This window comes from Amyelois transitella, chromosome 5, assembly GCF_032362555.1.
Source record: "Amyelois transitella isolate CPQ chromosome 5, ilAmyTran1.1, whole genome shotgun sequence".
NCBI lineage: Eukaryota > Metazoa > Arthropoda > Insecta > Lepidoptera > Pyralidae > Amyelois > Amyelois transitella.
The window spans coordinates 1,992,411-2,019,491 of NC_083508.1; the positions used below are offsets into that span (position 1 = coordinate 1,992,411).

A 27,081-nucleotide genomic window follows, 5' to 3' on the forward strand; every position below is an offset into this window, starting at 1 on the left:
TTTCGCATCAGAATGATCCCAAAAACCACCGTTAAACATTTACCATTCAAATAAATCAATAATATTGGGATCCACCCACCCACAATCATCAATCAAATTATTATTTCGCATTGAAATAAAATTAATTTACTAAGTTGCCATTTTCAATAATGAGCGTTTTTAAAAATACTAATAAAGTAATACATGCCCATAGGGATAAAGTAACCTATTTTTTAAAATGGCGCTCACAGTGCTATGAGTAGTACCTTTTTTATTTCAACTCCAAAAGTCTATGGAAAGTATTGAGCAAGAAAAATATACCGGTCAATAAATACATGGCCGGTGCAAAATTTCTACCTCCGTGCAAATTACCTTAATTACTAAACAACCTTCAATAAGTACCAACCGTATGCGCAGTCTTCTAGTTACCCGTCATATTTGGGATTGACTTCTTGAATAATGTATGTATAAGACAAATAATTACAAACTATTTCTTTATACCTTAGTCGGCCTGGGTATTCCTTATTTATTTGATTTCAAAATTACATACAAATAATCACGTCCTTTTCTCTTACGGGGTAGACAAAGCTAACAGTATAGAAAAGAGTGAAAAGGCCGCGATCTGCGGTATAGCTTAATGACGGAATTAAGATCTAAATTGCGACAGGAAGACCATCCTTTTAAGAGAAGAGAGAGGAGAGTTTATTAGCCTTTCCCTTTATAGACTTACAAACTGCACGGAACTGCACGTTTTTTCTTTGCTACCAGACCAGCATGGAATGTAGACTACATTCATTTCACATTCGTCCAACGAAATCGAAAGAATTATGAATGAGACCGACAAAACAACGGTTTTATAAAAAAAACCTTTTAAGACTGGAGACAATCAAATATGGCAATTACTTTTAGCCCTATCTGAGGCGTTAGTAGTAATTTCTTAACTTACATACCGCATCAGAATAGTGTGAAATCTCTGGCATTTTTAACAATATACAACCGTTAGTGAGTGTACAATAATAATAAATATTTGTGAGCTACTTCGGTGGAGAAATATGGCGCTCTATGATTAATTACCTAAATAAATTTATAAACATCGCTTATTTAAACATAACGGATATTTTTTGTTAGCGACCATGATATGGTTGAGACATACTCGTATATCAACATACATACGGCCGAATCCTCCCAAACAAATTTCAAAAACAAACTGCGACGAATTACGAAAAATAAACCGGATGTCAAAAAATACTGAAAGCTAAATAAAAGTTAACTAAAACGAGTACTAGCTAATCTACACTACACATCAATACAAAAGTTTATTTCGATAATTTTTATTATTTTTAACTTTTATAAAAACCTAACACTTATAAATTGACATTAGAAACACAAAACAGACAGAAGAAAATAATCGAGCATGGCTACAATAAATTTCACACATAATTCACTTTCTATAGTTTTAATTATAATAAAAATACTTAAAATTTACTCAATCATAAGACAAATTATACTCCCAGGTATATCATCAATACTAAATCGTAAAAAAAGACTTTCATGATCTCTCACATCATACCCGATGTCAAAAACAACATCGATTTAACTATTATCACTATCAGTGATAGAACTCGTCATTCTGATCACAGGATTCTGAGTGGAGTCGCTCGAGTCACACTCCACCATCAAAATCTCATCTGGACTCTCATTCCTGTCAGAATTGCTCTCCGTATACGTCCCAGTTGGAGATTTATCTTCTATCACTGCCTTGAGATAAGACTCTCTGTCCATAGACGCCGCATCTCTAGCTAACGACAAAACATCTAAAGACATCATGCTTTTAGATTTCTCAGTTTTACTTATCGGAGGATTACTATGCTCGAAAACGACCTCTCTACTAATAGACTTGGTTCTTGACAAATTCGTTTCGGTTTTCCACGAGTCGCTTGGAGGTTGTATATATTTGCTGCCGGTGTTGGTACTGGTTGTTGGGGCGCTCGAGTTCCTCGGGGAACTGGCTGTGAATTTGGATCTCTTCTGTTGGTTGTTCTCCTTCATCATGAGCAACTGGTCCAGCTTGTTGATTGTTTCATTCAGCTCTAACGCCCAGGCTTCATCAGTTTCTACGTCGCTTCTATCTATAGGTTTCAAAGCTAGTTCCCTCACGCGCAATCTTAGCTCTTGAAGACTAGATTCATCGTCCTTTTCATGTTCTGTTGCCATTTCATCATGTATAGGGTCCCTTTCGGCCCCGACGCCTGGCTCTCTGGGTCCCACCGGGACCGTGTCCTTCCCCGGTGGATATTCACCCCGGCGTCTGTGAATCTCTTCGGATATTTCCTCTAAGGCTTTCAAGGACTTGGAGTATCGGAACTTGGCGTCGGCTATGAGACGCTGTAGTTTCTCAATCTTCTCGTTCTGCGTCTGCAGTTGCTCGTCGCAAAGCTTTTTCTCATCGAAATAAAGGCGGGATTTTATGATGTTGCGTTTTAAGTTTTCCTCTAACTGGGTCGCCTGGCAAATAAATGTCAAAATTACTCGCAATTTAGGGTATTGGGTTTAATTTGTTAAATATGCCCAACAAACACATGTGTATAAATTCCAAAATGTACAGAGGAAGGTAACCACTCCTTGTCCCAGAACTTAGCCGTTTGTCCAGTTACATCTTTTCTAGAGAGGAATTGAGGCTTCACCTTTGACTAAAGCCTTTGAGTAAAAAATACAAAAACCGATCATCTAAAAAAACAATGTTGGCATACCTTTCTTTCGGCCGCAATATACGCTGCTGCCTTTTTCTGATGCTCGCGACCGCTCTCCGCCTTCCTCTTCTCAGCGTCCATTACCTGGAATTCAAAATACAATACAAATTTTAATGGTAAGACAGATTGTTTATACAATGAAGGATATTATATAGCACATAAAAACAAAGCAAACCAATCTTATATTGCTAAACTATTATGAGATTACGTCACATCTTTGGAAACTGCACATTCTGCATATTTTGGATTGCACTGCGTGCGTACAAAGAGCAACTACATCTTCAACTAGACAAAATCTTTAATACATAGATGATGGACACAAAAACACTTTGAAATAAACTATTTCCAACTTACATTTTTTGGATAAATATTTAAAAACAGACATAAAGATGATGTGCCGTGTGGTTCCCGGCACCAATACAAAAAAGAATACGACCACTCCATCTCTTTCCCATGGATGTCGTAAAAGGCGACTAAGGGATAGGCTTACAAACTTGGGATTCTTCCTTTAGGCGGTGGGCTAGCAACCTGTCACTATTTGAATCTCAATTCTATCATTAAGCCAAATAGCTGAACGTGGCCATTCAGTCTTTTCAAGACTGTTGGCTCTGTCTAGCCCACAAGGGATATAGACGTGACCATATGTATGTATAAAGATGATGTATGAAGGAGTATGACCGGCGTGTCTATAGCATTTGCGTAGGTGCTTTATATCAGTCCAAATTATATTCCAGGCCACTTACCTTGATGATGGCATGGTTGAGGACCTCCTGCCAGTTGCTGTCGAACTGCCACTCGTCCTGCTTGCTCACGAACCGCTGCTCAGCCAGGGTCACTGTCTCTTTGGCGGCTGCGTGTAGCTCTGTGACAAGGAGTTGATCATAGGACCAGGATACAATCTGACGCGACCATGTGACTCTATTTTGTCTGTATGTAACCTCTTTACGCATAAGAAAGTATAGATAAATTCAACGCATAAGTAGCATCATGACAAAGTCGGAGTATCTGTGATTTCTTCCAGTCAACATACATACATACATATGGTCACGTCTATATCCCTTGCGGGGTAGACAGAGCCAACAGTCTTGAAAAGAATGAATGGCCACGTTCAGCTATTTGGCCTAATGATAGAATTGAGATTCAAATAGTGACAGGTTGCTAGCCCATCGCCTAAAAAAGAATCCCAAGTTTGTAAGCCTATCCCTTAGTAGCCTTTTACGACATCCATGGGAAAGAGATGGAGTGGTCCTATTCTTTTGGTATTGGTGCCGGGAACCACACGGCAAATTCATTATACATATTATTATAATAATATTCCAGTCAAACGGATTGAAATTAAAATTTTCTGCTTATGAAACGGGTAGCGTAATTAATGAATACTTAGTATAAAAGTACATATTACATTTAGGTATTGATGTACAATATTTATGTTACGTACATGACTTTCGATTGCAAATCTATGCTTTTTAGCGACAAAAAACATCAAAACATTATCTGGAAATTTACACATTAATTTATCATAATTCTACGAATGAACTTGCATGAAAATATGTATCCTAATGTAGATGAAGCAAGAGAAAGAGAGAAGTATATAGATATCGTGTTGAGTAGGAATGTAACGTCATTAAGCAATAACTGTAAAACCCATTAAAAAAATCTATTCATGTAGTCTCTGCCTACATCTTCGGGAAAGTGATATCAGATCAGATTAGCACCCCTTGTTTTTAACTGGGGTTAAAATACTTCTGTTGCCGTGATAGATGTTTGCGCAGCGTCGCGCAGGATGTCGCTTATCAAGGAACTCCACTGACATAGGGACTGCTAATAAAAATACACGATGTCATAATAAAAGTATCTACAGCTGTATAATAAAAGTATGTATGTTCGTTCTTATGTTCCGTCAGTCTCTGTGGAAATGTGGGCTATGTGGCTAGGAGCCGGCGATAGAGGGAATATAAGACTAGAGTGTTAACAATTTTCATGAATAAGCCAAGCTATGGTGACTGGAAAAGAAATTAACTAAGAATATTTACACAAAATTACATCAAAACACTCCAACGGTTTAGGCATGACGGCATAAACAGACACATTTTTAAATTTATAATATAATATTAGTAAGATAAGCTAACATCAGAAAACTATTTCACAGAAAGTTAGACTACATATTACCAGTTTTCCCGAGAGAAAGTGGTAATTTAGTCAGTTCTATAAGCTATGAAGAAACAATGAATGCATTGTGATGCATTACTGTTAGCACGATTAACACATTACGAAGTTCTAGCTAAACGGAGAAAAAACACTCACGCGTGCTATATCATACATACATTATCACGTGTGGTACACACCTTGCGGGGTAGACAGACCCAACAGTCTGGAAAGGACTGAAAGGCTACGTTCAGCCGTATGGCTTAATGATTAAATTGAGATTTAAATAGTGACAGCTTGCTAGTATACAAGAAGAATATCAATTTTATTAGCCTTTCCCTTACTCGTCTTTTACGACATCCATGGGAAAGATATGGGGTGGTCTTTTTATAAACTTCGCGACATTTAAAGACATGTTAAAAAAAAATGAAGCAAAATGTTTCTTAAGATTCCACAAATTTTGTAGAATAGAAAACAATTAATATTTATGTCTCAAATTTTGGTACAAAAAATATCAATACAATATAAATATCACTAATTCACATTAAACATTATGTCAAAGTTACCTACTACAATAAAAAAATAATGATATCAACATGGCGGCAAACTGGTAAATAGTTCAAAAGTAACGCGCAAAATGTCTGTGTACCTAACTACTTATGGCTTAAAAACTCGAAAAACACTATCGCTATCGGTATTTCAATGTAAGTGAATAAATATTTGCAGAGAGCGAAACGCGCTGTATACGAGTAGCATTTTATTTCAATACGAGTATAATATTGTTTTAATTTTAATTAATCAGTATCAGTTTATACTCATTCATTATTTTTAATCACCTGTGTTCCTTAATTAGATTTTGTGGTGTGTGTTAACGCCGTGTGTTTCCCGGCACCAATAAAAAATAGAATAGGACCACTCCACCCCGTTCCCATGAATGTTGAAAGGCGACTAAGGGATGGGCTAATAAACTAGGGATTCTTCTTTTAGGCGATGGGCTAGCAACCTGTCACTATATGAATCTCAATTCTATCATTGGGCCAAACAGCTGAACGTGGCCTATCAGTCTTTTCAAGACTGTCGGCTCTGTCTACCCCGCAAGGGAAATAGACGTGATTATATGTATGTATTAAATTTAGTGTAAAAGACCAACCTCGTCTTTTAAGGACTTTTAAGAACCAAATTTCGAATGTCTTGAAAAAGGGAAATGTTAGGAGTACCCGTAATCGTCGAATATGCATGAAAAGAGTAATGAGTGTGGAGGAAGCGGGAGAGGTCTGTGAGGATCGTAGCCAGTGGAAATTCATAGTCTCTGCCTACCGGGAGACAGGCGTGATGGTAAGTATGTATGTATTAGATCCTACTTATATTATAAATGCGAAATTTTTGAGTACGTCAGTTGGATGGATTATTGTTATTCTTTCACGCAAAAAGTACTGAACTGATTACGATGAAATTTGGTATGTAGGTAGCTGAAGACCCAGAATAACACATAGGCTACTTTTTATCCCAGAGTTCCCGCGGGATTGATAGGGTTTCCATGCGGACGAAGTCGCGGGCGGCCTCTAGTATATTATAAATGCGAAATTTTTGAGTACGTCAGTTGGATGGATGTTTGTTACTCTTTCACGCAAAAACTACTGAACCGATTACGATGAAATTTGGTATGTAGGTAGCTGAAGGCCCAGAATAACATATAGGCTACTTTTTATCCCGTAGTTCCCGCGGGATTGATAGGGTTTCCATTCGGACGAAGTCTCGGGCGGCCACTAGTTTAGTCATATAAGGCTTCTATATGTGAAACATACATCAAATTTCGACCGTCAATTGCTTTATCTCTACGATAACATAGCGATAAATAACTTCCTGTGGGATTCATATTGCCCCGGTCACTCTTGGCCGGCCAAGGTCAAGGTCACGGTCACGGCGTCACGCCGGCCGGTTTCCGATATTTGTGGTCATAAATCATCGTTTAATGGCACTATTTTGACTTATTTTAATCTTGATTCAACCGTCTATTGTACGAGTATTATTTGTTATTGAATTTACCTTTCGAAATACATAGCATTTATTGTAATGTGAAAGAAGATTTTTTCCATTATTTCTATGTATATACATCACCCATGATATCAGTTGAACTGGTAAATAAATATGAATTTTCTGTTCTTATGATATCAGAAAGCCATATTAATCTAGATGTAGATTATTAACTTTTGGCTCTATCTTCCCCCTAAGGTTGAAAGACGTGTGTATGTTGCAGGCATAACGCCTGCGTAAAATGTTTGTTTTTTGTAATATCTTTATTGCACAGAAATTTACACAGTTACAAGAAATAGTCACTTGCAATAGCGGACTTATCCCATGAAGGGATCTCTGCCAGTCAACAATGTAATTGTAACAATGTATGTAGTTGGTAATGTACGGTTTGACCTATTCTTAATTTTCTAAATAATAGTCGAGAGTTACCAAAGCATAACAGACTTTAACAGACATTATGTAAGTATGAATTAAAAGTTTGAAAAAGGCTTTTCCTTACCACTAGCCCTCTGGAACTGAACCGCAGCCTTCTGGCACTCCGCCCTGGCGGTTGCCGCCACGTTGACAGCCTCGTAATACGGCCGAGACTTGTCCACACATGTCCCGAGTCGCTTGGTCAGCGCTTGGAGACGGCGCGAGGTCTCGTTGAGGAGAATGTGGAACGTTTTCATGGACTCCTGGAATTAGAATGGATGTTAGTTTACGAATGTATAATCTACCAGCTTTTGTGCAGGACTTCGCTCCCGTATTTTCCAAAAAAAAGACATCACAAACAATAGAATAGATTTATTTTCAAAATTGGATACAAGGTATCACTTATTGACGTCACATAACTTAAATCTAATTATAACTACTACCGCTTCCAAAGCGCATGTGTAGAAGAAGCGGCGGAACAAATATACATACATACATACATACATATGGTCACGTCTATATCCCTTGCGGGGTAGACAGAGCCAACAGTCTTGAAAAGACTGAATGGCCACGTTAAGCTATTTGGCTTAATGATAGAACTGAGATTTAAATAGTGACAGGTTGCTAGCCCATCGCCTAAAAGAGGAATCCTAAGTTTATAAGCCTATCCCTTAGTCGCCTTTTACGACATCCATGGGAAAGAGATGGAGTGGTCCTATTCTTTTTTGTAATGGTGCCAGGAACCACACGGCACAAACAATATGTGTGATCAAAACATATATTTAAACACGTAGTGACTCCCGTTAACCTCAATAATCTTGCACTTTATCTAACTTGGATCATGGTGACCAACAGAAAGTCCAGGTTTTCCTCACCCTGAGCGTAAGAGCTGAGAATTCTTACATTTTTATGTCACCAAAAAATGTATTTAACCTAAAACGAATGCGGCATCACGAACTAGTTGATAAAATATTCCATAATTGTAAACCAGATGCGATAAGAGGCCAGAAGTAGGTGTATTAAATCCTAAACATTGATATGTTTGTTTTGTCAGATATTTCTTTATTTTAATGTCCAAATCTAGTGTTCATAATAAACTACTTCTTGCAGCCGGATTAGCACGCGCACATAGTCGATTATGCCAAAAGAATATTATTGCTTAAAACTGTTATTGCTGAAAACCAGTACTTTATTTATATCGAGCAAAGAAATCCGCTGAACTTATGACCTTTTTGAATTGCTGCAGCGCACAGCTGCTTGGAGTTAAGTTCTATTTTATTTATTTTATGTTATGTATTTGAGAAGCTTGTGTACGTTGTGTTATTTGAAACTAGCGACCCGCCCCGGCTTCGCACGGGTGCAAAATTCGGAAATAATTATACATTAAAACCTTTCTCTTGAATCACTCTACCTGTTATAAAAAACCGCATCAAAATCCGTTGCGTAATTTTAAAGATTTAAGCATACAGACAAACAGACTAAAATAGCGACTTTGTTTTATACTATGTAGTGATAAATCTTTCATTCATTCATTCAAGAATAGTAACTGTAAGTGATTTCAATACAAATCGTACTATTATTCTGATTTTTATGTGGGAGTGAGAAGTCATAAGTATTGTATTTTGTAAAGGTATAAATATATTTATTTATTTAGTTTGACCTATGTATATCTGTCAGACCCAATGGTTGAGTGGTAGATAATGCTTCTAGCATTAAGTCCGCCAATTGAACTACATATACATTTGTATTTTGTACAGCAAAGTTTAAATAAATAAGTCTCTTCATGTTAGAACTGAATAGATAAAAAAGAGGACATACGTGCCTTCAGAAGCAATGATAGAAGCATGTCCTATTCAAACTAGACTTATAAGAAACAACAAATGCATTCGCCGACCTCGGGCAATATTAAGGTAATAAACCGGTCTGGATTTGTGACGCAGGGCCTATAGAAACTAAATTTTTGTGCAACTGGATAGTTTGATATGCATGCAGGTCCAGTAGAGCCGCTAATAATGATAAAAACATCTGTTAAATAACATTCAACGCCCACTGAGGCTAGGGTTGCCATATATTTATTGCGCATCCAGTATAAAACCCGTTGAACTCAAATCTGCGATTCTATTTTAGTGGTCAGTTCTTACAAATCAAACGGTTACAAGTCGTAAGTTTTATGTAAAATAGGGTGGTTTTTTTTTCATACATTCTTCTCCTTTCTGACGTTAGTCCTCATACCCGGTTTATGAATGTTCGTATTTTATTCATCCTTTGTCAACATTAAAGTAAAGGAAATGCTAGCGTCTTTTTATATTTCTGTCACTTTTCTTCTTAGATCTGGATGATTCTCGTATCTAGTATATCTGAACCTTATATGGCGTGTAGTTTCCGGCACCAATAAAAAAAAGAATAGGACCACTCCCTCTCATTCCCATGGATGTCGTAAAAGGCGACTAAGGGATAGGCTTATAAACTTGATATTCTTCTTTTAGGCGATGGGCTAGCAACCTGTCACTATTTGAATCTCAGTTCTACCATTAAGCCAAACAGCTGAACGCGGCCAATCAGTCTTTTTAACACTGTTGGCTCTGTTTACCTCGCATGAAAAGTGACAACCCTAGCGTGTGCACAACAATTGAGCTAATCTGCGCGGGGCGACCTCGCCGTATCGCCTATTGACCGGCGCACCTTGGCCGTATCTATGTATGTTTGTATGTACCATTTTCGCATACTGCGTTCAATATCTGAATGTTTTTTTACATGCATATAGTCACGTCTTTATCCCTCGCGGAGTAGACAGAGCCAACAATCTTGAAAAGACTGATAGGCCACGTTCAGCTGTTTGGCTTAATGATAGAGGCTTTTCAAGTCTGTTTGTTGGCTCTGTCTACCCCGCAAGGGATATGGACATGAGTATATGTATGTATGTCTCAGTAGACAGAAAAATCAAGTGTTTAAAATTTATTGTTTGAAATACATATAATTGTTGGATTTTTTCTGCCAAATAAAATTACTACCTTGCCTGTTTATTTACATTGGTGATACCTATATTGAGAACATTCCTAGCATGTTCAATAGCTGAGGACATAACGGTATTGTTTGACACGACTATTGTACAAGCATAGCATACAAATAATAATAGTCATAAACTGAACACATACAATTTCGGGTATATACCTAATAGATGTTTTATATCGGAAAATTTATACGTCGAATCGAATCTCGAAAGGAAGTACGAGTATTATTGACAATACCGCATTAAAAATTTTAAAAAATTGGCTATGGAAAAACATAATTGGAAAAGCTGTGCAAAACAAAAGCAAATAGGACTCTGACTGATAGGGTCGTGTACGAAAAAGGGTTATCGAATACGTGGATGTTACTTTAAATATACACGTAAAAATTACAACTTGAGTAAGGCCGAAAAAAAAGCAAGGATAATTTACGACACTGCACTCAATTTTATAGGAAAGTGCCGTGTGGTTCCCGGCACCAATAGAAAAAAGAATAGGGCCACTCCATCTCTTTCCCATGGATGTAGTAAAAGGCGACTAATGGATAATAAACTTGCGATTCTTCTTTTAGGCGATGGGCTTGCAACCTGTCTATTTGAATCTCAATTCTATCTTAAAGCCAAATTAATAGCTGAGCGTGGCCTGCCGGTCTTTTTAAGACTGTTGGCTCTGTCTACCCCGCGGGGGATAGAGACGTGATTATATGTAGATAAATACATTTAGATAATGAACGCAGTATGCGAAAATGGTACATACAAACATACATAGACACTGCCAAGGTGCGCCGGTCAATATGAGTACCTAGTAGTAAGTAATTGTTCAGTTCATAATTTATGAACACAACATAGTTAGCATCAAAACGACCATTAGTCACGCATGCTATAAGTACGGTGTGGCCGTAAAAAGACCACAGGTAACGGGATCGAACCGGTAGGACCTAGGGTTGTCATAAAATGTAACAATTATGGTTTCTTCATGGTTTCTTCGTAGGTCCTAAGACTTGATCTAACATGATATGATCAGACAATAGTCTGATCATGGTAATTAGGTCTTGTTTTTAGTATTTACACGCAAATAACTACTTTCATTATGTAGAATAGAAGAGTAAATATCTCAGAAAAAAATTGAATCTAAAACGTTATTTTCAAGATTTCAGATTTATTATTATTTACCAAGATGTCTCTTGGGAAATAATTAAAATAAATCCAACTGCCGAGCTTTAATGAAGAGAGTTATGAATGTGGATGAAGCGAAAGACGTGAAAAAGGCGTGATTTTATGTACCTATGTCTCTAATTTTTGCATATGTGCACTATCCAAATATACTATGCTTCGGAGCCTGAAGTTTGCTTTTCGAAATATTTACTTCTTTCGCTTCGCGTAAAACTTCTTAACTTTTAAGATGTCACGGACAAAATGAACGTGAGTTTATATCATAGTCATATCATCTAAATAACCTGTTACGAGCAACCCTACGAAGCTCTTAACAGGATTTCTTTCATCTTGTTCACGGCTGTTGCGGCTGAGGTTAGCGCATTGTAGTACACCCTTTGAATGTGGACGCATTTCCTTTCACAAATGTTGCTTATTTGCATAATAGTAATAGTAGCAGTAAGACACTTCATGGTTATCACATTGTGTATTGAAACTCATCTGCCGTAGTAAAATATACTAAGTGCCGTCCCGTGTGGTTCCCGGCAGATTTGAATAGGACCACGATATATATTTACCATGGATATCGTAAAATACGACTAAGAGAAAAGCTAATAAACTTGGGAATCTTTTCGTAGACGAGCAACTTTATATGTTAATATTATTACATATAATCACGTCTTTAAGTATCATCCCTGGCAGGGTAGACAGAGCCAACAGTCTTGAACAGACTGATAGGCCACGTTCAGCTGTTTGGCTTTATGGCAAAATTGAGATTCAAATAGTGACAGGTTGCTAGCCCATCGCGTAAAAGAAAAATCCCAAGTTTAAAAGCCTATCCCTTAGTCGCCCTTTTTAAATCTTTCCCAACGTTGTCTTTTACTATTGCTTTGTAATATTAAAAGACAACGTTGGGAATAACTACATGTACCGAGCATGTAGTTTAACTATACAAATATTGTTCCGGATAAAAATTGTATACGAGTATTATACGGGTAAACCTAAAATAACGTACAAAATCACAAGGGCCCAATATATTATTTACAAAATCATTGCGGTTTGATTATATGTATTAATGTTGCGGCGTCACAGGTGGCTACTTAGCAAATTAAATATGCATAAGGCCAGTATACATACGTGACCCAAATAAAGACCCATGTTGATAATGAGCATGTCAACCTTCCTGGAATAGGTATTTACCTATTTTGCTCCAAGTGACAATCCAGAGAAAAATACATATTTGGAAGTTTAATTTTCTGTAAAAATCTGTAAAACAATTTCTCTCTCTTTTAGGGTCAATGTTCTGACATTTCCCTTTCCACTTTGTCCGGTGGTGTAACTTAATGTCGTCAAGAAGAGAAAATCAAACTCTTTAATATTTGCAACCTGCATTCATGCCGATTTAAGAGATCTGGCTAAATACCGCGAATGCAGGCAACAAAAGCAGTATGGACTTATAATTCTCATCAAATCTATAACTAAAGACTGTGGACTTCCCTTCCTGAATCTATTCGGAAGGCGCCTTACAGATTTGCTTTCAGGGAGCAAGTCCATAAACATCTTTTTGACCAGTACATTTTTTAACTCTACACAATCATCCAACTTATGTAGTATATGTATGTTTATTTTATATACAGTAAATATCTATAGCCATACTTATGTATGTAAACTATATATGTAAGTGTATTAAGTAATCTATTATTCGTATTTTTATTATTATTTCTTTTACAGTTATCGCACCACCCGTACGTCCATCTCAGTTTGGTTCAAAGCTTCGACTGGCAGAGAATGCCTTGTGGCATTAAGTCCACCTATTGTACATTTTACGTGCATAAAGTTTAAATAAATAAATATACCTGCCCAGCCCAGATAAGGCACATCTTTTCGTCGATAATCGATATTTGTTCAAATGCCGAGCCTCATACCTTTGACAAACTCAGAATCGGAAAATCCCATGAAAATTCGCAAAATGACGTAGCGACTTTGCTACGACCATGACCGTATAAATATTCAGTACCAGTGTGCGGATACAGCAGCCATCAAAGAAAGCCTTGGCTTTAACTATGAATGATTTATGGACCATTTCCCTTCATCAATAGCTCGCTGATGCGGTAACGTTAAACAGGGTATAGTTTGTATGTTATTCACTAATGGTAAATAATATAATTCTCTCTGCCATACTATGACTATTCATAACTAGTGCCATCTTGTCTAACTTTGCTATCAAAGATTGGTAATTTCTTTCAATCATTCCTTGTCGACAATCAAAGCCCTAGGTTTGACGTTAATTATTTAATGTATTGCTAAGATATTGTCATTTGAGAAAGCTTGATACTGTTCAACATGTTGCACCAGTTTATAAAAGGTAAAATCCTAAATGATTTGTGTCAGTTTGATTTAATTATATGCACTGGCCTCTCCTAGTCCGCCTATAAGTCCTCTAGGAGTCTCCTTTAAGACCTCCGTATAAACCTAGCAAATAATAAGTTATTAGAGATATCACATATTGGTTTTTTGGTATGACTTAAAGTAATTTTAATGAATAACAGCATCGTGTAGCTGGGTCAGCCGGTAAAACGATAAGTCAACTATTACATGAACAAATCAACAATGTCAACCTTGACGCCAATTGACTTTCCAACGTCAATTTGAGGATATTATAAATCAATAGTTTGTGAGGTACCTATTTGCGTCCTATGGCGAAGCCCTACAGATGTGGCAGGGCGGTAAAAGGGCTAGTTATTTGCGACAAAATGAACGGCACACACTCTGTACCCTATATTTCAATAAGAATTACGCATTTTTAACCGATGTTTAGAGGTGTCGCTGGATTAGTCTAATTTGTCCTGACCGGGTTAATCTAATAACATCTTTACTTAAATTACACCCTTACTTGTTGTCTCTTTACGCGTTATCTACTGAACCACCCTTCTTAAAGTTAAGAGTTTGGAGAGGGATATATGGTACTTTTCATCCCGGTAAAATCTAAAGTTCCCGTGGAATTTGCGAAAAACCTGTATTCTTCTGTAGACGCTAGGTTTTGTAAAAGCTACTACGCTATAAAAATCAGGTTTTTTTTTAGCTTTCCTAAAGAATAAAATAATTCACAATTGGTAGGTAATAATGCCAGGACGATGAACTGCCTGAACTAAAAATCATAAACGAATATATAAACTTGTGACGGCCTCTGTCTGTGGCGCAGCGGTAGTACGGTAGTACGCTTGTCTGTGACACCGGAAGTCCCGGGTTCGAATCCCGGATAGGGCGTGATGAGAAAAGAACTTTATCTGATTGGCCTGGGTTTTGGATGTTTATGTATATAAGTATTTATTTAAAAATATAGTATCGTTGAGTTAGTATCTCGTAACACAAGTCTCGAACTTACTTCGAGGCTAACTCGATCTGTGTAATTTGTCCCGTAGATATATATATTTATTTATTTATTTAAACTTACATCCAATTCCAGTTCCAGCTTGTTTATTTCATCGGTGGCCGCGTTCAATTTCTCCAGCTCCACCTGGAAATTGGTGAAGAACTTCAGACAATCACATGGAACACTCACATAATACTCGCATGCGTAAGGCAACAGCAAGCAACAGCTGGGAACGGGAAACAACCGATATTTCGCTAAACAATTATCAGAAAACTCAGACATTGTAACGCTATTTTATCTTACACGGTCAGACTATCTTAACGTACCTTACGAAAAATCCACACCACTATCAATTAACGCGCACACGTTATTATCTCTCATGTAAACACGCAAATCAAAACATATATTTGTTATCTGTTATCGTCAACACTTGTCAAATATGAACTAAAGATTCGCTTTCACGGAAGGAGAGCCGTGCAGAAATCCACCAATCAGGTAACGTTTCAAAAGAATGGATAACTATGATTGGTTTGCACTTTATTGTCACGTGATTATTATTAATTTAAATTTTAACGATAACAGTTATTAGTGTGATGTAAACTTTTCACGAATTGTTTCCTGTCCCTAAAAGCAATCTACTTATAAATAACAGTATTACTTACTTATTCTTTCCTGACAATATGGACGATAGAAAATAAAAATTGCACAAATAATAATACTAAATTACATTTTATTGAAATAATAAAGAATACAGTATATCAGAATCATACATGCGTTAAATTTTACAATACAAAAATACTTTTCACGCATACAGTTATAGTTTCGCAAATTTTACCTACAATAAGTGTGAATTTGGATATAATTGCAAAAAAAAAGTGGGAATCACTGGCTATCAGCAAGTTATTTGAAAATCATACTTAATTATAAGATTCAGTTAGATATTAATATATTAAAAATTGGAATGGTTTAATGTATTTATTAGGTATTTGCTTGTCCTATATTTAGTGTTAAAATTAGACATTTTATACAATGAACACTTCACTTTTGGTAAAGGTAGTCTTTATAAATATTTTTACAGCAAAAGATACTCATTATTTAGGCCGGTAGGCTTTGGAAAGAATCCTGCATCTTATTACATTAGACTATATTTATGTTGAAAAAGATATATGAGATTACTAGTAAATAAAAACTAAAATAGTGATAATCTCTCATACGTAACATATAGTGCAAAAACATAATAATAATATGTAAACAACAATATTTGTAACGTTAATTTAACTTAACGGTGGTTGACCACTAAATGCTAACTGAATACAATACAACTACCCTAGCAAAAATTAATCATATGTTTTACACCACAAAATCAATACAATACCTAAATTAAAATACTAGTAGAGATTCCAATGAACCTAAATAAAAAAATATATAATTTGCAACAAATCGAATACCTTCTTTTTGAAGTCGGTCAATATAGTTAGATATTTGAAATAAAAAATTTCTATTAATTTGTGAGTGAATGTGTTTTGAAATAAAGTAAGTATAATATAATAAAGTAAGTATAGTAGTAATATAAGTATAATATATATAAAGCCATCTTTTACAAAGTGTTATTGCGGCTGTAAGTAGAATAATTTATTGCGTTTTTAGGCCCATTTATAATACTATTATTTGTTAAATTTCTAGAGTAATTATAAAAGGGATAATATTTCAACAAAAATATAAAAAGATGCTATGTAATTGCCAAGAAAAAAAACGAAAAAGTATGTAGGTTCTTATTTTTTTTTTAACATTGATAATTAAATAAAAAATATTTTTAAGACAATCTACAATACAAATACAATACAAATAGTAGAATATTAATAAACAATAAAAAAAAATACGCTGACATTTTAGTATAAATAATTCAAAACTGATACGAAATCCTAATTTATTGTGATGTGATACTAAATAAAATCCCTGTGCATTATATCTTTTAAAAAAATGTGATATAATATATATTAGCATAAATGGCACAAATAAGTTAATAATGCTGTGAATATACCTCCTAAAATATTAAATCCTTTAAAACATACTAAAACTATGAATATTGGCGAACTTATATTGTGATACAAAGTTAACTTTTGTGGACAGGAAACAGTCCGAGGTACCAAACATATACATTAAAAAAATGTGTACCATTTTTTTACCAAAACCTCTTACAAGTATCTACAATGTGATTTCATAAGGATTTGGACCAATCAGTGCATCTCACTATCACAAATATATTTTCCAGAGACGAATCGCCGTTTCACGAGGGATAATCTGTAGCCACTGCCTATCAGTTCAAATTCTATGCCAGAGAGAGTGGCGCCCTCGCAATTGAATTGCGCAGATATTGTAGCCTTAGACGACGGTCCCTTGCCTAGCTCAAAACGCGCCCTTAGGGATCCCACGCCTCTATCTTCGGAGTGCTGCGACAACTCCGTGAAACGCCACAGCGCCTGTTCATTTTCACCGTTCCACGTGTTCTTCGGCATCGCTATCACGTTCTTGACCGCACCGCTCATTGGCACGCAAACAGACACGTTGAGAAGCGGCGACGGCGGGCTCATCGCGTGTAAATTGTATTTGTAATCCACTTTCAAGTCGGTGTGGTCTCTTTCGCATTTCCAGTAAGCCACCAACTGGTAGGGGCATGACGCGGCGCCCGGCTTTGGACGTATCTGATATTTCAGTATGTCTACATTGAAATACTGAGCCGTAGGATTCTTCTCCGACTGCCGCTTGAGCAGTGACGTCAGCGCTTGCATGTTGAACTCAAGGACGGTGGAGTCTCGTGTAGACATCATCGCGTTAATACTAATAAGCTGTTTATTAGGCAGAACATTGTCTAACCTGTGTATGTTTTTCAATCTGAAACATAGCTTCGCCGGGTTCGGATTGTTGGCCAACACGCCGACGATGCCCGTGGGGAACGACAACATCATGTCCCCAGACATCTTAACTTGGCACTTGGCTTCGTCTGTACCTCTAAAATAGGCGTGAATAATTTCATGAAAAGCTACAGCCAGTGGTATTGTGTCAGCCATTCCTATTGTCAGTGGGGAAGGACCTCTAGACCCTGACGAGCCGGCAGTTCGGAAGTCACCCTCCGAGCGCCTTGAAGGCGGGCGCGGCAACGAAATGGACGTTGTGGTGGGAGTGGACGTGCGGAAATTAGACTGGACCATCTCCCCTACTTCCGAAAATAGGTCGCCGACATCTGCTGTGGACACTGGAGTGGGACTCTCTAGTAAATTAGACTGATTCGCTTGTAAAGGAGCATAAGGGTTGGAAATATTTCCATGTGGTGAAGTAGGGTTGCTAGCTGTAGGGCTTTGAAAGAAGTTAAGATCCAACAAATCACTACTGGCTTTGCTTGCGTTAGCATTTGAACCACGCCGTGTTGTGCCAAGTTTGTATAAAGAAATATTCTCTACAGTAGCCCTGAGTTCATCCACACTGGCCGACATAGGAGCACCACCATTACTTATAGGTTTAATTTCTACATGAATCTTACGGTCTCTTTCCTCATCAGAGTCAGAATCAGTAGAAGAATAGACACTACCTTTTTCGTCTTTTGGCCTGATACAGTATCCTTCCTCATCAACCTCGGGAGAATTCAGGTCCTCTTTAACAGGGACCTCTTCCTCTTTCTCCTCTAAGTCAGACTTATCTCCTGCAGTAGAATTTTCAGATATTTCATCTTTTTTCTTTTTAGACTTCTTCAGTTTAGTCTTAGTTCTCCTACTGCGCATAAACCATTTAGATTCTCTTAGAGTGGTGCGGCCCATGTTCTCATCTTTATCCTGTGCCACAGGTGTGGCCGGGGTGCCGCTGGGGCTGGAGGGAGCTGAGCATGGTGCGGCTCCTTCAATGCTTCCACTAGGTTCGTCTTTACTTTGGAAATTGGGTGTAAACAAATTAAGAAGAGAAGTGGTTCTCCTTGAAGTTTTGGTGGCAAAGGAAGGTTCTTTTTTTGGTGCTTTAGCTGGCTGAGCAGGCTTATGGGACCCGTTTGAGACTGTTGATATCTGATCAGCTTCCGATATTGAGTTATTAGCTGAACTAGGTTTTGGTAATGAAGGAGGTAGCTCTACTAAATTCGCCTTATCCATAGTATTGTATTTCTCAATAAGGATTTGTTCTAACAACTTCTCAACGGTTAATTCAAGGCATTGATGTTTAAAATCCCTGTGAACTTGCCCCATGAGGTCATGATTGCTCTGGATGAGGTCCACATAGGAATTGACAAACTGCTTCATCTGTTTTAAGTGTGCTTCCTCAACATCTTGAAAATGTTTGCAAGTTTGAGTCATCTTTTTCTCAAAGTCCTGTTTTACCAAGTTATATTTTTCTGCTAACTGTCTATAGTCTTCATGCAGTTTCTTAAGCTTAATATCAGCCTTTTCCATATCTTTAGGAGATGCATTATCCTTCCTCAGTTTCTCCATTTCAGCCGCCTTAGCCGTATATGAATCTTTAGCTTTTTGTAGAGCTTGTTTAGTACTTTGAATGAGTAATACTACTTCTAAAGTATTCGATTCAGAATCTTTGACAGCCTTATGTTTCTTGTGAAGCTCATCAGCATAGCGGGCTACATCTTTTACTAGCTCACTGACCTTCTGAAACATATGCTGGTGCAAGTTGGATAGCTTTTCAGCGGAACATTTTAGAACGCTCCAAAACGGCGCGAAAGTACCCTGTGCACAGTTACTATTTGCTTGTTTCGCTAATTTGGTCAACAATTTAGAATTAGTCTCTTCTATGTTGGATCTCTCTCTGAGATAATCAGAGAGTTCTTTGCTAGCGATTAATCCGTATTTCATGTTTTGATACAAAATATCGTATCCATTGTGCTCGTTGGCGAAGTAATCTACAAAGTTGACACTCATCTTTGCAGTTACAAAGGCAGACGATTACAGTTTATCATTAAATTGTCACTCACTGACCTGTATTCTAGGATCGAGTTCAGAATCACCATTGTCCTCAGCTGGAATTGTGAAGGAGGATTCCTCCATTATGTTAGGAATTCGAAGCCACCCAACCCAATCACTTGTAAATTACATCACCAACACAAACTAACGCATGTAGCGTCACCTTCACTGCAGTCTAATTGAGACGGATAAATCAAGCATTGAATACAAATGACGTAATTAAATTTACTTTTTTTAGAAAGGATCTGAGCAACCAATTTCACGAAGCGTGTGTAATTAGGCAAAATAATAATAAAATACTAAATTCTCATTCTATTCAAGATGACGTCCACCTTCATGACGTCAAATCAAAACAATAGAGGAACGGTTTGATTTTTTAAATTCTTGTGCTGTCTGTGTTAGTACTATTAAAATTAATCAATCGATTTAATGTTCTACATACATGATTAAATACATAAATCAAGCCTCTTTCCTGGAGGGATAGGCTACATTCTTCCACTTGCCACGATTCCTGCATACTACTTTCGTTTCATTCTAATTCAGTATTAAAATTTTAATTCATTATAAGGGGAAATTTCAACATCACTGAATAATTGTCATGTCAGACATGTGGATTGTGGACGTGAGAATACTTTGTTATGATTAATTGACTTATACGAAATTCAAATAATTAATGTTTAGAAAAGATTTTAAAAAAATATTTTCTATGTTTAGTTTAAAGTTCATCTGAGTAAAATTTACTCAGTTGGACTGTTGACCACTTAGGTACCGAGCCACTAATCACCTATGTAAAACGAAATATCAATTTAATTAAAAAAATATATATTACGCTATATTGTTAGGTAAAGTTCCTTTTTTTACTACATTTTTTCATTAATTTAAAAAAAAATTGTTCTTCATTCAATCAAGTTCCGATTAATGAAATAAGTCGATAAGTTGGAACAACACTATTGCATCTACAATGTCGATGGAATTATGATACAAAATTAAGAAAATTTATTCATGGTCATCTCACATCTCTTTCCCACCACACACACACACACATTACATTTTGAAGGCAATCGTCCAAGACGTCATCTATAGTGCTATCCCTGTTGTTAAAGGCAATATGCAGGTATTCTTCTTGGCCGGGTTATACGATGCTTTTTTGTACAGTGCAGTTCAATTTGACGTAAGTAAAACAGCTTCAACTTGCCTCAATTTCGTCGTAGAGTTCAAGTGGATTTGTAAAGAATTTATTTTTATGAGTGAAACAATTGACACCTGCTGTTTATTGCTCAGATATTTATCTGAAGCCTGCCTGTCCAGAGTTTATTTCTGAGACGGTGATCGGAGTCAATCTGTATGCAACTGTTACGCGTTGCCTCGACTATGTCTTACCAAGGATCACCATATTCGGGCCCGGGAGATGAATATGACTTCGAGGACGACGGGTACGACGATCTAGACGAATATAGAGACCAAGAAGACACCTTGCTGCCACCAACATTTGATGACAGCGATGAAGGTAAGTTTTGTTTACGATCGTGACTACTGGGCTGCCTGGCGTCTTATTTTTATATATTTTCGGCCAAACTTTGTAGTTTTAATATATGAAGTTAGGTCGCATTCGCTTTATCTTATTGTGATACTATGGTGAGGTTATAAACTTTCTGTATTGATTGAGGGGGCTTGGTTCCCGCCTATTTCATTCGCCTCAGTTCACGTGACGTAATGAATATGTTTGTGTGTCACTTTCACCAGATAAGTTTACAAAATAACATTCATTATACTCTTCTATTTCTAATCTTGAAGTTATATCAGGTGTGCATGGCCCGTGTTCCTACCTGCCTGCTAAAAGTTGTATCTTACTAGTGAAGCTTGTCCTGTGTAACTAGTACACCACCTCCAAGAGCATTGTACCTATACTATTAATAAGAAAAAAATGTGCATAGTGGTTTTAAACTGGGTAAACCCACGATCACCACTACGGCAGGGTCTTTACCTGTGTTACAGTTTCTTTGTGTAATTAATGAAAAATGAATCATCTCAATAAAATCAGCTGTATATTCTTTTATTGATGTCTTCAGAAACCAAACAGTTCTAAGATTCTGTCTTCAATTTTACCTGTAGGTCCTTTTGGTTATATTGCACATTATACAAACACACAATATAATATACTAGTATAATATATTAAACAAACACTCCTTGTATATCTGCTTAGTCAACCTGCTTTCAATCATCCTCTCCACATGACTAAACCATCTTAAGGTTGGAGTGGGAAGGCCTAAAAAAACTAATTAATCTAAGTCACCAAAGAGTTATTAGTATTGTTGAACCAACAACATAAGGTTGAAACCAACAACAAGGTAGTCAAATATCTCTTCCCCTGACCATACATGACCATGGTAAAAGTAAAAAAGTATTTATTTCGTCTCTGTAGGCACAGAAAAATTACAAAAAATGTACAAAATATTGGTGGAGATTGGCATCTGTTAAAGACTCAAGCCTGTGTAACAGTATGCCATGCTCTCACAGCGGTTAATGGTAGGCTTTGAATGTATTCATCACAATTTCATTCAGTTGCCTCATCCATTCAACCAATGTTACCCTTAGGTTTACAAGTACAGTGGACTTCTGGTAATCTGACAAACATTATGCAGGGCATTGTCAGACTATTGAATTTGTAAGATTATAGAGCACTGCCTAAGACCCCTTATAGTCTAGATTTCAGTTTAAGTTTAAACACATTATGTATTTATTAATAAAACTATTAATATTATTATCATTTTTAGACACAGAGGAAGCAAGTGAAACAGATGTACCCAAAAGTGATGAACCTCTTGAGATTAAAGAACAGTAAGTCTTCTTTTGCCAGATTGTTTAACATTGGTAGTGAAGCTTAATTTGGATTAAGTGAATATCATACTATATTATTTATGAATAAAATCATATAAATAAATATTGTACAAATTCAATAATATTGTTCCTTAAATGTTTATACTTAACAAAAATAGCTTATAGAATTGTATTGTATAATTTTATTTGTAACAGGATGTACCAGGACAAGCTGGCGAACCTCAAGAAGCAGCTGCAGCAGCTGGAAGATGAGATCCACCCGGAGTTCTTGCGGCGGGTGAAGAGGCTCGAGCATCAGCTGCACGAACGGTTACGACTTAACAAAATTTATAAGTAAGTGCCGTTTAAGTATTGTATTAAACCAACATGGGTATTTTTAGGCTACTGTTACAGAACTTACATTTAACTATGTGGTGGGGCCAGTTACATAATTGTAAAAAGGAAATTTAAAGTGTACATATTTTTTTGCAATCTGCATTGTTGCGATTATATTGTTACATCTACAAAAATTATGGTAGTAAATAATATCTTTGAATCTTGTTTACGTTTAGTTATACTTTATCTGTGCAAAGGCACATGATCTATATTAATTTTATAAAGCTGAAGAGTTTGTTTTTTTGAACGCGCTAATTTCAGGAACTACTAGTTTTATTTGAAAAAATAATTATTGCGTTGAATACACCATTTATCGAGGAAAACTTTAGGCTATATAACATCACGCTGCAACTATAAGAAGCAAAGAAATAATTGGAAGAAAGGAAAAAGAAGAATTGGAATATTATTCATCCAAAATAACTATTCCACGCGGACGAAGTCGCGGGCACAGCTAATATCTTATATAAGTTTTATTAAAAGTTATATGAAGCAATAATATACTTTATCTATATTAGATTTCGCCAATCATATTTCTAAAATTATATTAAATTTATTTTACAGAGATCACATGCATGAGGTGGTAGAAAAAGAGTATGTTGCAGAGAAGAAGGCAGCAGCTAAGGAGTTTGAAGAGAAGAAGATTGAATTGAGAGAGAATTTGCTGAATGATTTTGAAGATAAGCGGAGAGCCATTGAAAATGAGAGAAATAGTATGGAGCTTAATGGAGATTCAATGGAGGTAAATGTGCTTACTTTTCCTATGACATTCATATTAAACCTTTTTCTAGGGTACTAAGCAAAACAGGTGTTTAAGCATACGACGTAAATTCGTTATTATTAATAAAAAATAAACTTATTAATATGTAAAATGTGCACGGGCCCATAGGGACCCCGTCATTTGGGAGGCGTTCATGGGGCTGAAGCCAATATGAAGAGGCCCTTTGGTACCTTTTGTTCTAAAGTGAGACGGCTGCAGCTGTGGAGATATGTCCCTTGATGAACCATTGGGATACACCAACGGACAGCCCTCCACAACTGTCAAACTATTGCCAGGTAGGTATTTACTTAGTCTGGGTCATGCGGATGGGATGCTAGTGGATTGGATTACTGGGCTATGGAGTGAGATACGGATATCTGCCTCGAAAATCTCTCACGTAATTTTGATTAGGCAGATGGTGACTCGCTGCTCAATGCTATACAACAGCCTGTGGGCACCCTAAATAAGCCACCATGCGGCGGCCAGGGCGCAACGCGTTAAAAGCAGTTATAGGATGTCGAGAGGTCATTCTGGAGCATAGGATCTGCTCTTGCGACTCCACTCTGGCCGGCCGGCCAAGGCAAGCCAGAGGCGGGGATAGTGTCACTGTGTGTATGTGTGTGTATAGCGCATGTCTGTGTATTCCCCAGGAGGTAGGGTCCGTGGCGTCGCCACTCACCAACGGCTTCTTCACAAGCCGCCCCGCGGAGACTGACTGCACTGGGAAGGAAACCCTTCCATAAAGGGCGATGGGGTCGTCACATCCCTACGCCTTTATTAATGTTATTATTAATAAAAAAATAAATTTATATACAAATTTACTTATAAATGTTAACAAACCACGCGTTTCTCAGGTGAAACCAGCAATGAAGAGGATACTCCGGCGGCGCGCCAACGAGCCTGCGCCTGCGCCGGAGAAGCGTCGCAAAGCGCTCACCACCACGCTCACCTTCCAGCTGGACGACCGCGACATCGACGCCGACCTGCGAGCCATCGCCGCTGCCAATCCCGCCAGGGTTGCGACGACTAATAATACCCAGCCGAGGAAGCATGTCAACTCCAGTAGCTGTGAGTGCTTTTTCCATACTGTTTATGTGATGAAGGGTCATTTCTGATGTTAATTCCGATAGAGTTACGAATGTTAATAATACGCAAGCGAGATAAACAACTCGATTCTAGTAGCTGTAAGTATTATGACATTAAATTTTAAATAGAGGGTAGTTAAACGATTGTTTTAGGTATTAAACGCATACGTAAAGTACCTTTATTTTATCTCTGACATTTCGAATCATGTTACAATGATCCTTGGTCACCGAGCGACTTGTACTTGTTTAATACAGGTCTTATTTATAAAAAGTATAATGCAACCCGAATGTTTAAAATCAGTTTAATTGTTTTGTTGATTTTATAATTTGGAAATTGCTTTACAGTAGTAATTGCTATATAAATTTAATAAGCAGTGTAATTTGAATAAGAATCTTTGCTAGCGTCAAGCTTGTCTGTTCCAAAAATCTTTTTTAGTCATTGTCATTTGTTAAAATAAAACATTTACAACATGTTTCATTCAATAACGGAATATTCGGAATTCTAAGTCTTTTAATTGCATTCTTCCCCAGGTGAATCACCAGTCCGGGAGAGCAACGAAACGACAGAGACGAGAGTGGAAGACGGCAAGTTGCTGTACGAGAGGCGATGGTTCCACCGGGGCCAGAGCGTCTACGTGGAAGGCCGGGATATACCCAGGTTTCCCGGGCAGATACACGCCATAACCGACGAGGCGGTGAGTGTTTTTTTTTTTATTTATTTCACAATATATATAAAAATTAAATATATCTAGTACATAAATAAGAACACTGATAAAAACCACAGAGGTTTGTCCACAGTGTTAACATCAACGTCAGTATAAAATATTTAGTGTTGCTGTCTGTCTTTTTGATTATAGAAGAGTAGGATAGAAAAACGAATAATATTATATGATACTAAAGTAGATGTCTTCGCTTGACTGACACATACTGGGGCCAAATAAAACTCAAACTTCTTGAATCTTGGTGTATTTGAGAATTTGAGTTACAAAATTGTTTTTAGTTAGAGCGCGTAACGCCGGTTGAAGCCGTTGAAAAGTAAAGTAAAATTTACAACGACAAAGATGACATTGACAGTTAGTACAATCGCGACAATAAATTTCGTGTACTCTTGACCTGACCCTTTGCCAGGACGTCGTTAATTTGATCAAGATATGTTCATATAGGCCTTCCCACTCTGAAGTTACTACCTAAGTTCCACTTGGAATAATTAACTATCTACTTTTTGAATGATAAATAATCTGTTACAATATAAGATACATATTATGTTTATTAAAAAAAATCTTTATTCAATTCCAGATATGGGTGAAACGGCCGAATCTCGAGCGGTTCAGGATATACATATCGCAGTTAGCGCGGGGCAAAGTGACTTTAAAACGGAGGGCCTCGTAATGTGCTAGTGAGTGAGTGAGTGACGTCACGAGCTAGTATACACACACACACACACACACACGCCAGGTGGCGTTGGTCAACTCAAGTCGAGCTTGCAGGATGAGGGAATATTGGGATACTTTGAATGGAAGTTATTGACAATAAGTATTAAATTATTTTTGACTCTATGCACTATATAATTCGGAACAATATGAGGTGAATGTGACGTCGCAACTGATGGTTGACTCGATAAAAACTTTATTTGACAGCTTCCTTTCTTTTGTCTTATATTATTCCGATTTCTTTGTTATGCACACACATAAAACAATGTTCCGAAGTGTGGATTAAGACCAATGTTTTGTAACGGTTAGGTGTTTTTTTTTAAATCTTTATTCAGGCAATGTTCAGACAATACACGTATACATATTCGTCAATGAATTATTGTAGTGCAACTAAAGGAAATGAACCAGTGCGAAAAAACGCAATAAGGCCCGCCCCACACTGGGCGTCTTTCGAGCGGTGTGTCTGTACGATGCACATACAGTTATGACGACGCTGTACAGGCGCTAGCGAGACGACGACATCCAGTGTGTGGGGAGAATGACGCCCAGTGTGTGGGGGACCTAAGAGCTTACTCTTGTTACTAAACTGTCATCATATACAGGGTTAAAGAGTCGATAATTTTTTTTTTAAATTTAAATATGGAATCAATGAATTTTTGCACAAATTGAAACTAGAATGGTTGGTTTTATATTAAATTTCATTATGAAATACAAAAAATTTTTTGATGTGAGAAAAGAGCAATGACCATCAATGAGCTTTTTTTTTATAAAAATTCCTTTGTATTTT

General features: G+C 37.0%; 3 protein-coding genes across 5 annotated transcripts; 1 reads left to right on the forward strand and 2 right to left on the reverse strand.

The window, feature by feature from the left end:
* Positions 1–838: 838 nt before the first annotated feature.
* On the reverse strand, positions 839–20,151 carry LOC106138663 (SH3 domain-binding protein 5 homolog). 3 transcript variants are annotated; one of them, XM_060944524.1, is made up of 6 exons: positions 19,825–20,151; positions 14,936–14,998; positions 7,408–7,585; positions 3,473–3,591; positions 2,730–2,813; positions 839–2,484 (listed from the first exon to the last, which is right to left on the reverse strand). In XM_060944524.1, exons 1-6 carry the CDS (start codon positions 19,891–19,893, stop codon positions 1,573–1,575), a joined length of 1,425 nt encoding a protein of 474 aa, XP_060800507.1. In that variant the 5' UTR covers positions 19,894–20,151; the 3' UTR covers positions 839–1,572. The 3 variants fall into 3 exon arrangements, with proteins under 3 accessions (XP_060800507.1, XP_060800510.1, XP_060800509.1); XM_060944527.1 differs by lacking the exon at positions 19,825–20,151 and adding an exon at positions 15,181–15,438; XM_060944526.1 differs by lacking the exons at positions 14,936–14,998; positions 19,825–20,151 and adding an exon at positions 15,044–15,165.
* On the reverse strand, positions 15,565–19,831 carry LOC106138654 (F-BAR domain only protein 2). The gene has a single exon (XM_013339869.2). It carries the CDS (start codon positions 19,765–19,767, stop codon positions 17,092–17,094), a length of 2,676 nt encoding a protein of 891 aa, XP_013195323.1. The 5' UTR covers positions 19,768–19,831; the 3' UTR covers positions 15,565–17,091.
* A 717-nt stretch (positions 20,152–20,868) lies between the features above and the next one.
* On the forward strand, positions 20,869–26,919 carry LOC106138247 (sin3 histone deacetylase corepressor complex component SDS3). Its single transcript, XM_013339360.2, has 7 exons — positions 20,869–21,316; positions 22,584–22,647; positions 22,843–22,980; positions 23,584–23,761; positions 24,634–24,847; positions 25,396–25,559; positions 26,161–26,919. The coding sequence occupies exons 1-7, from the start codon at positions 21,154–21,156 to the stop codon at positions 26,251–26,253; spliced, it is 1,014 nt and encodes a 337-aa protein (XP_013194814.1). The 5' UTR covers positions 20,869–21,153; the 3' UTR covers positions 26,254–26,919.
* Positions 26,920–27,081: the final 162 nt, after the last annotated feature.

Coding starts and splice junctions, on each gene's coding strand:
- LOC106138654 (XM_013339869.2), bottom strand. CDS start 19,767: ATGAGTGTCAACTTTGTAGATTACTTCGCCAACGAGCACAATGGATAC.
- LOC106138663 (XM_060944524.1), bottom strand. CDS start 19,893: ATGGAGGAATCCTCCTTCACAATTCCAGCTGAGGACAATGGTGATTCT. Junction 3,592..7,407: donor TCAGTTCCAGAGGGCTAGTG/GTAAGGAAAAGC, acceptor TCCTTGTCACAG/AGCTACACGCAGCCGCCAAA. Junction 2,814..3,472: donor TCAACCATGCCATCATCAAG/GTAAGTGGCCTG, acceptor TTTGAATTCCAG/GTAATGGACGCTGAGAAGAG.
- LOC106138247 (XM_013339360.2), top strand. CDS start 21,154: ATGCAACTGTTACGCGTTGCCTCGACTATGTCTTACCAAGGATCACCA. Junction 22,648..22,842: donor CCTCTTGAGATTAAAGAACA/GTAAGTCTTCTT, acceptor TATTTGTAACAG/GATGTACCAGGACAAGCTGG. Junction 25,560..26,160: donor ACGCCATAACCGACGAGGCG/GTGAGTGTTTTT, acceptor ATTCAATTCCAG/ATATGGGTGAAACGGCCGAA.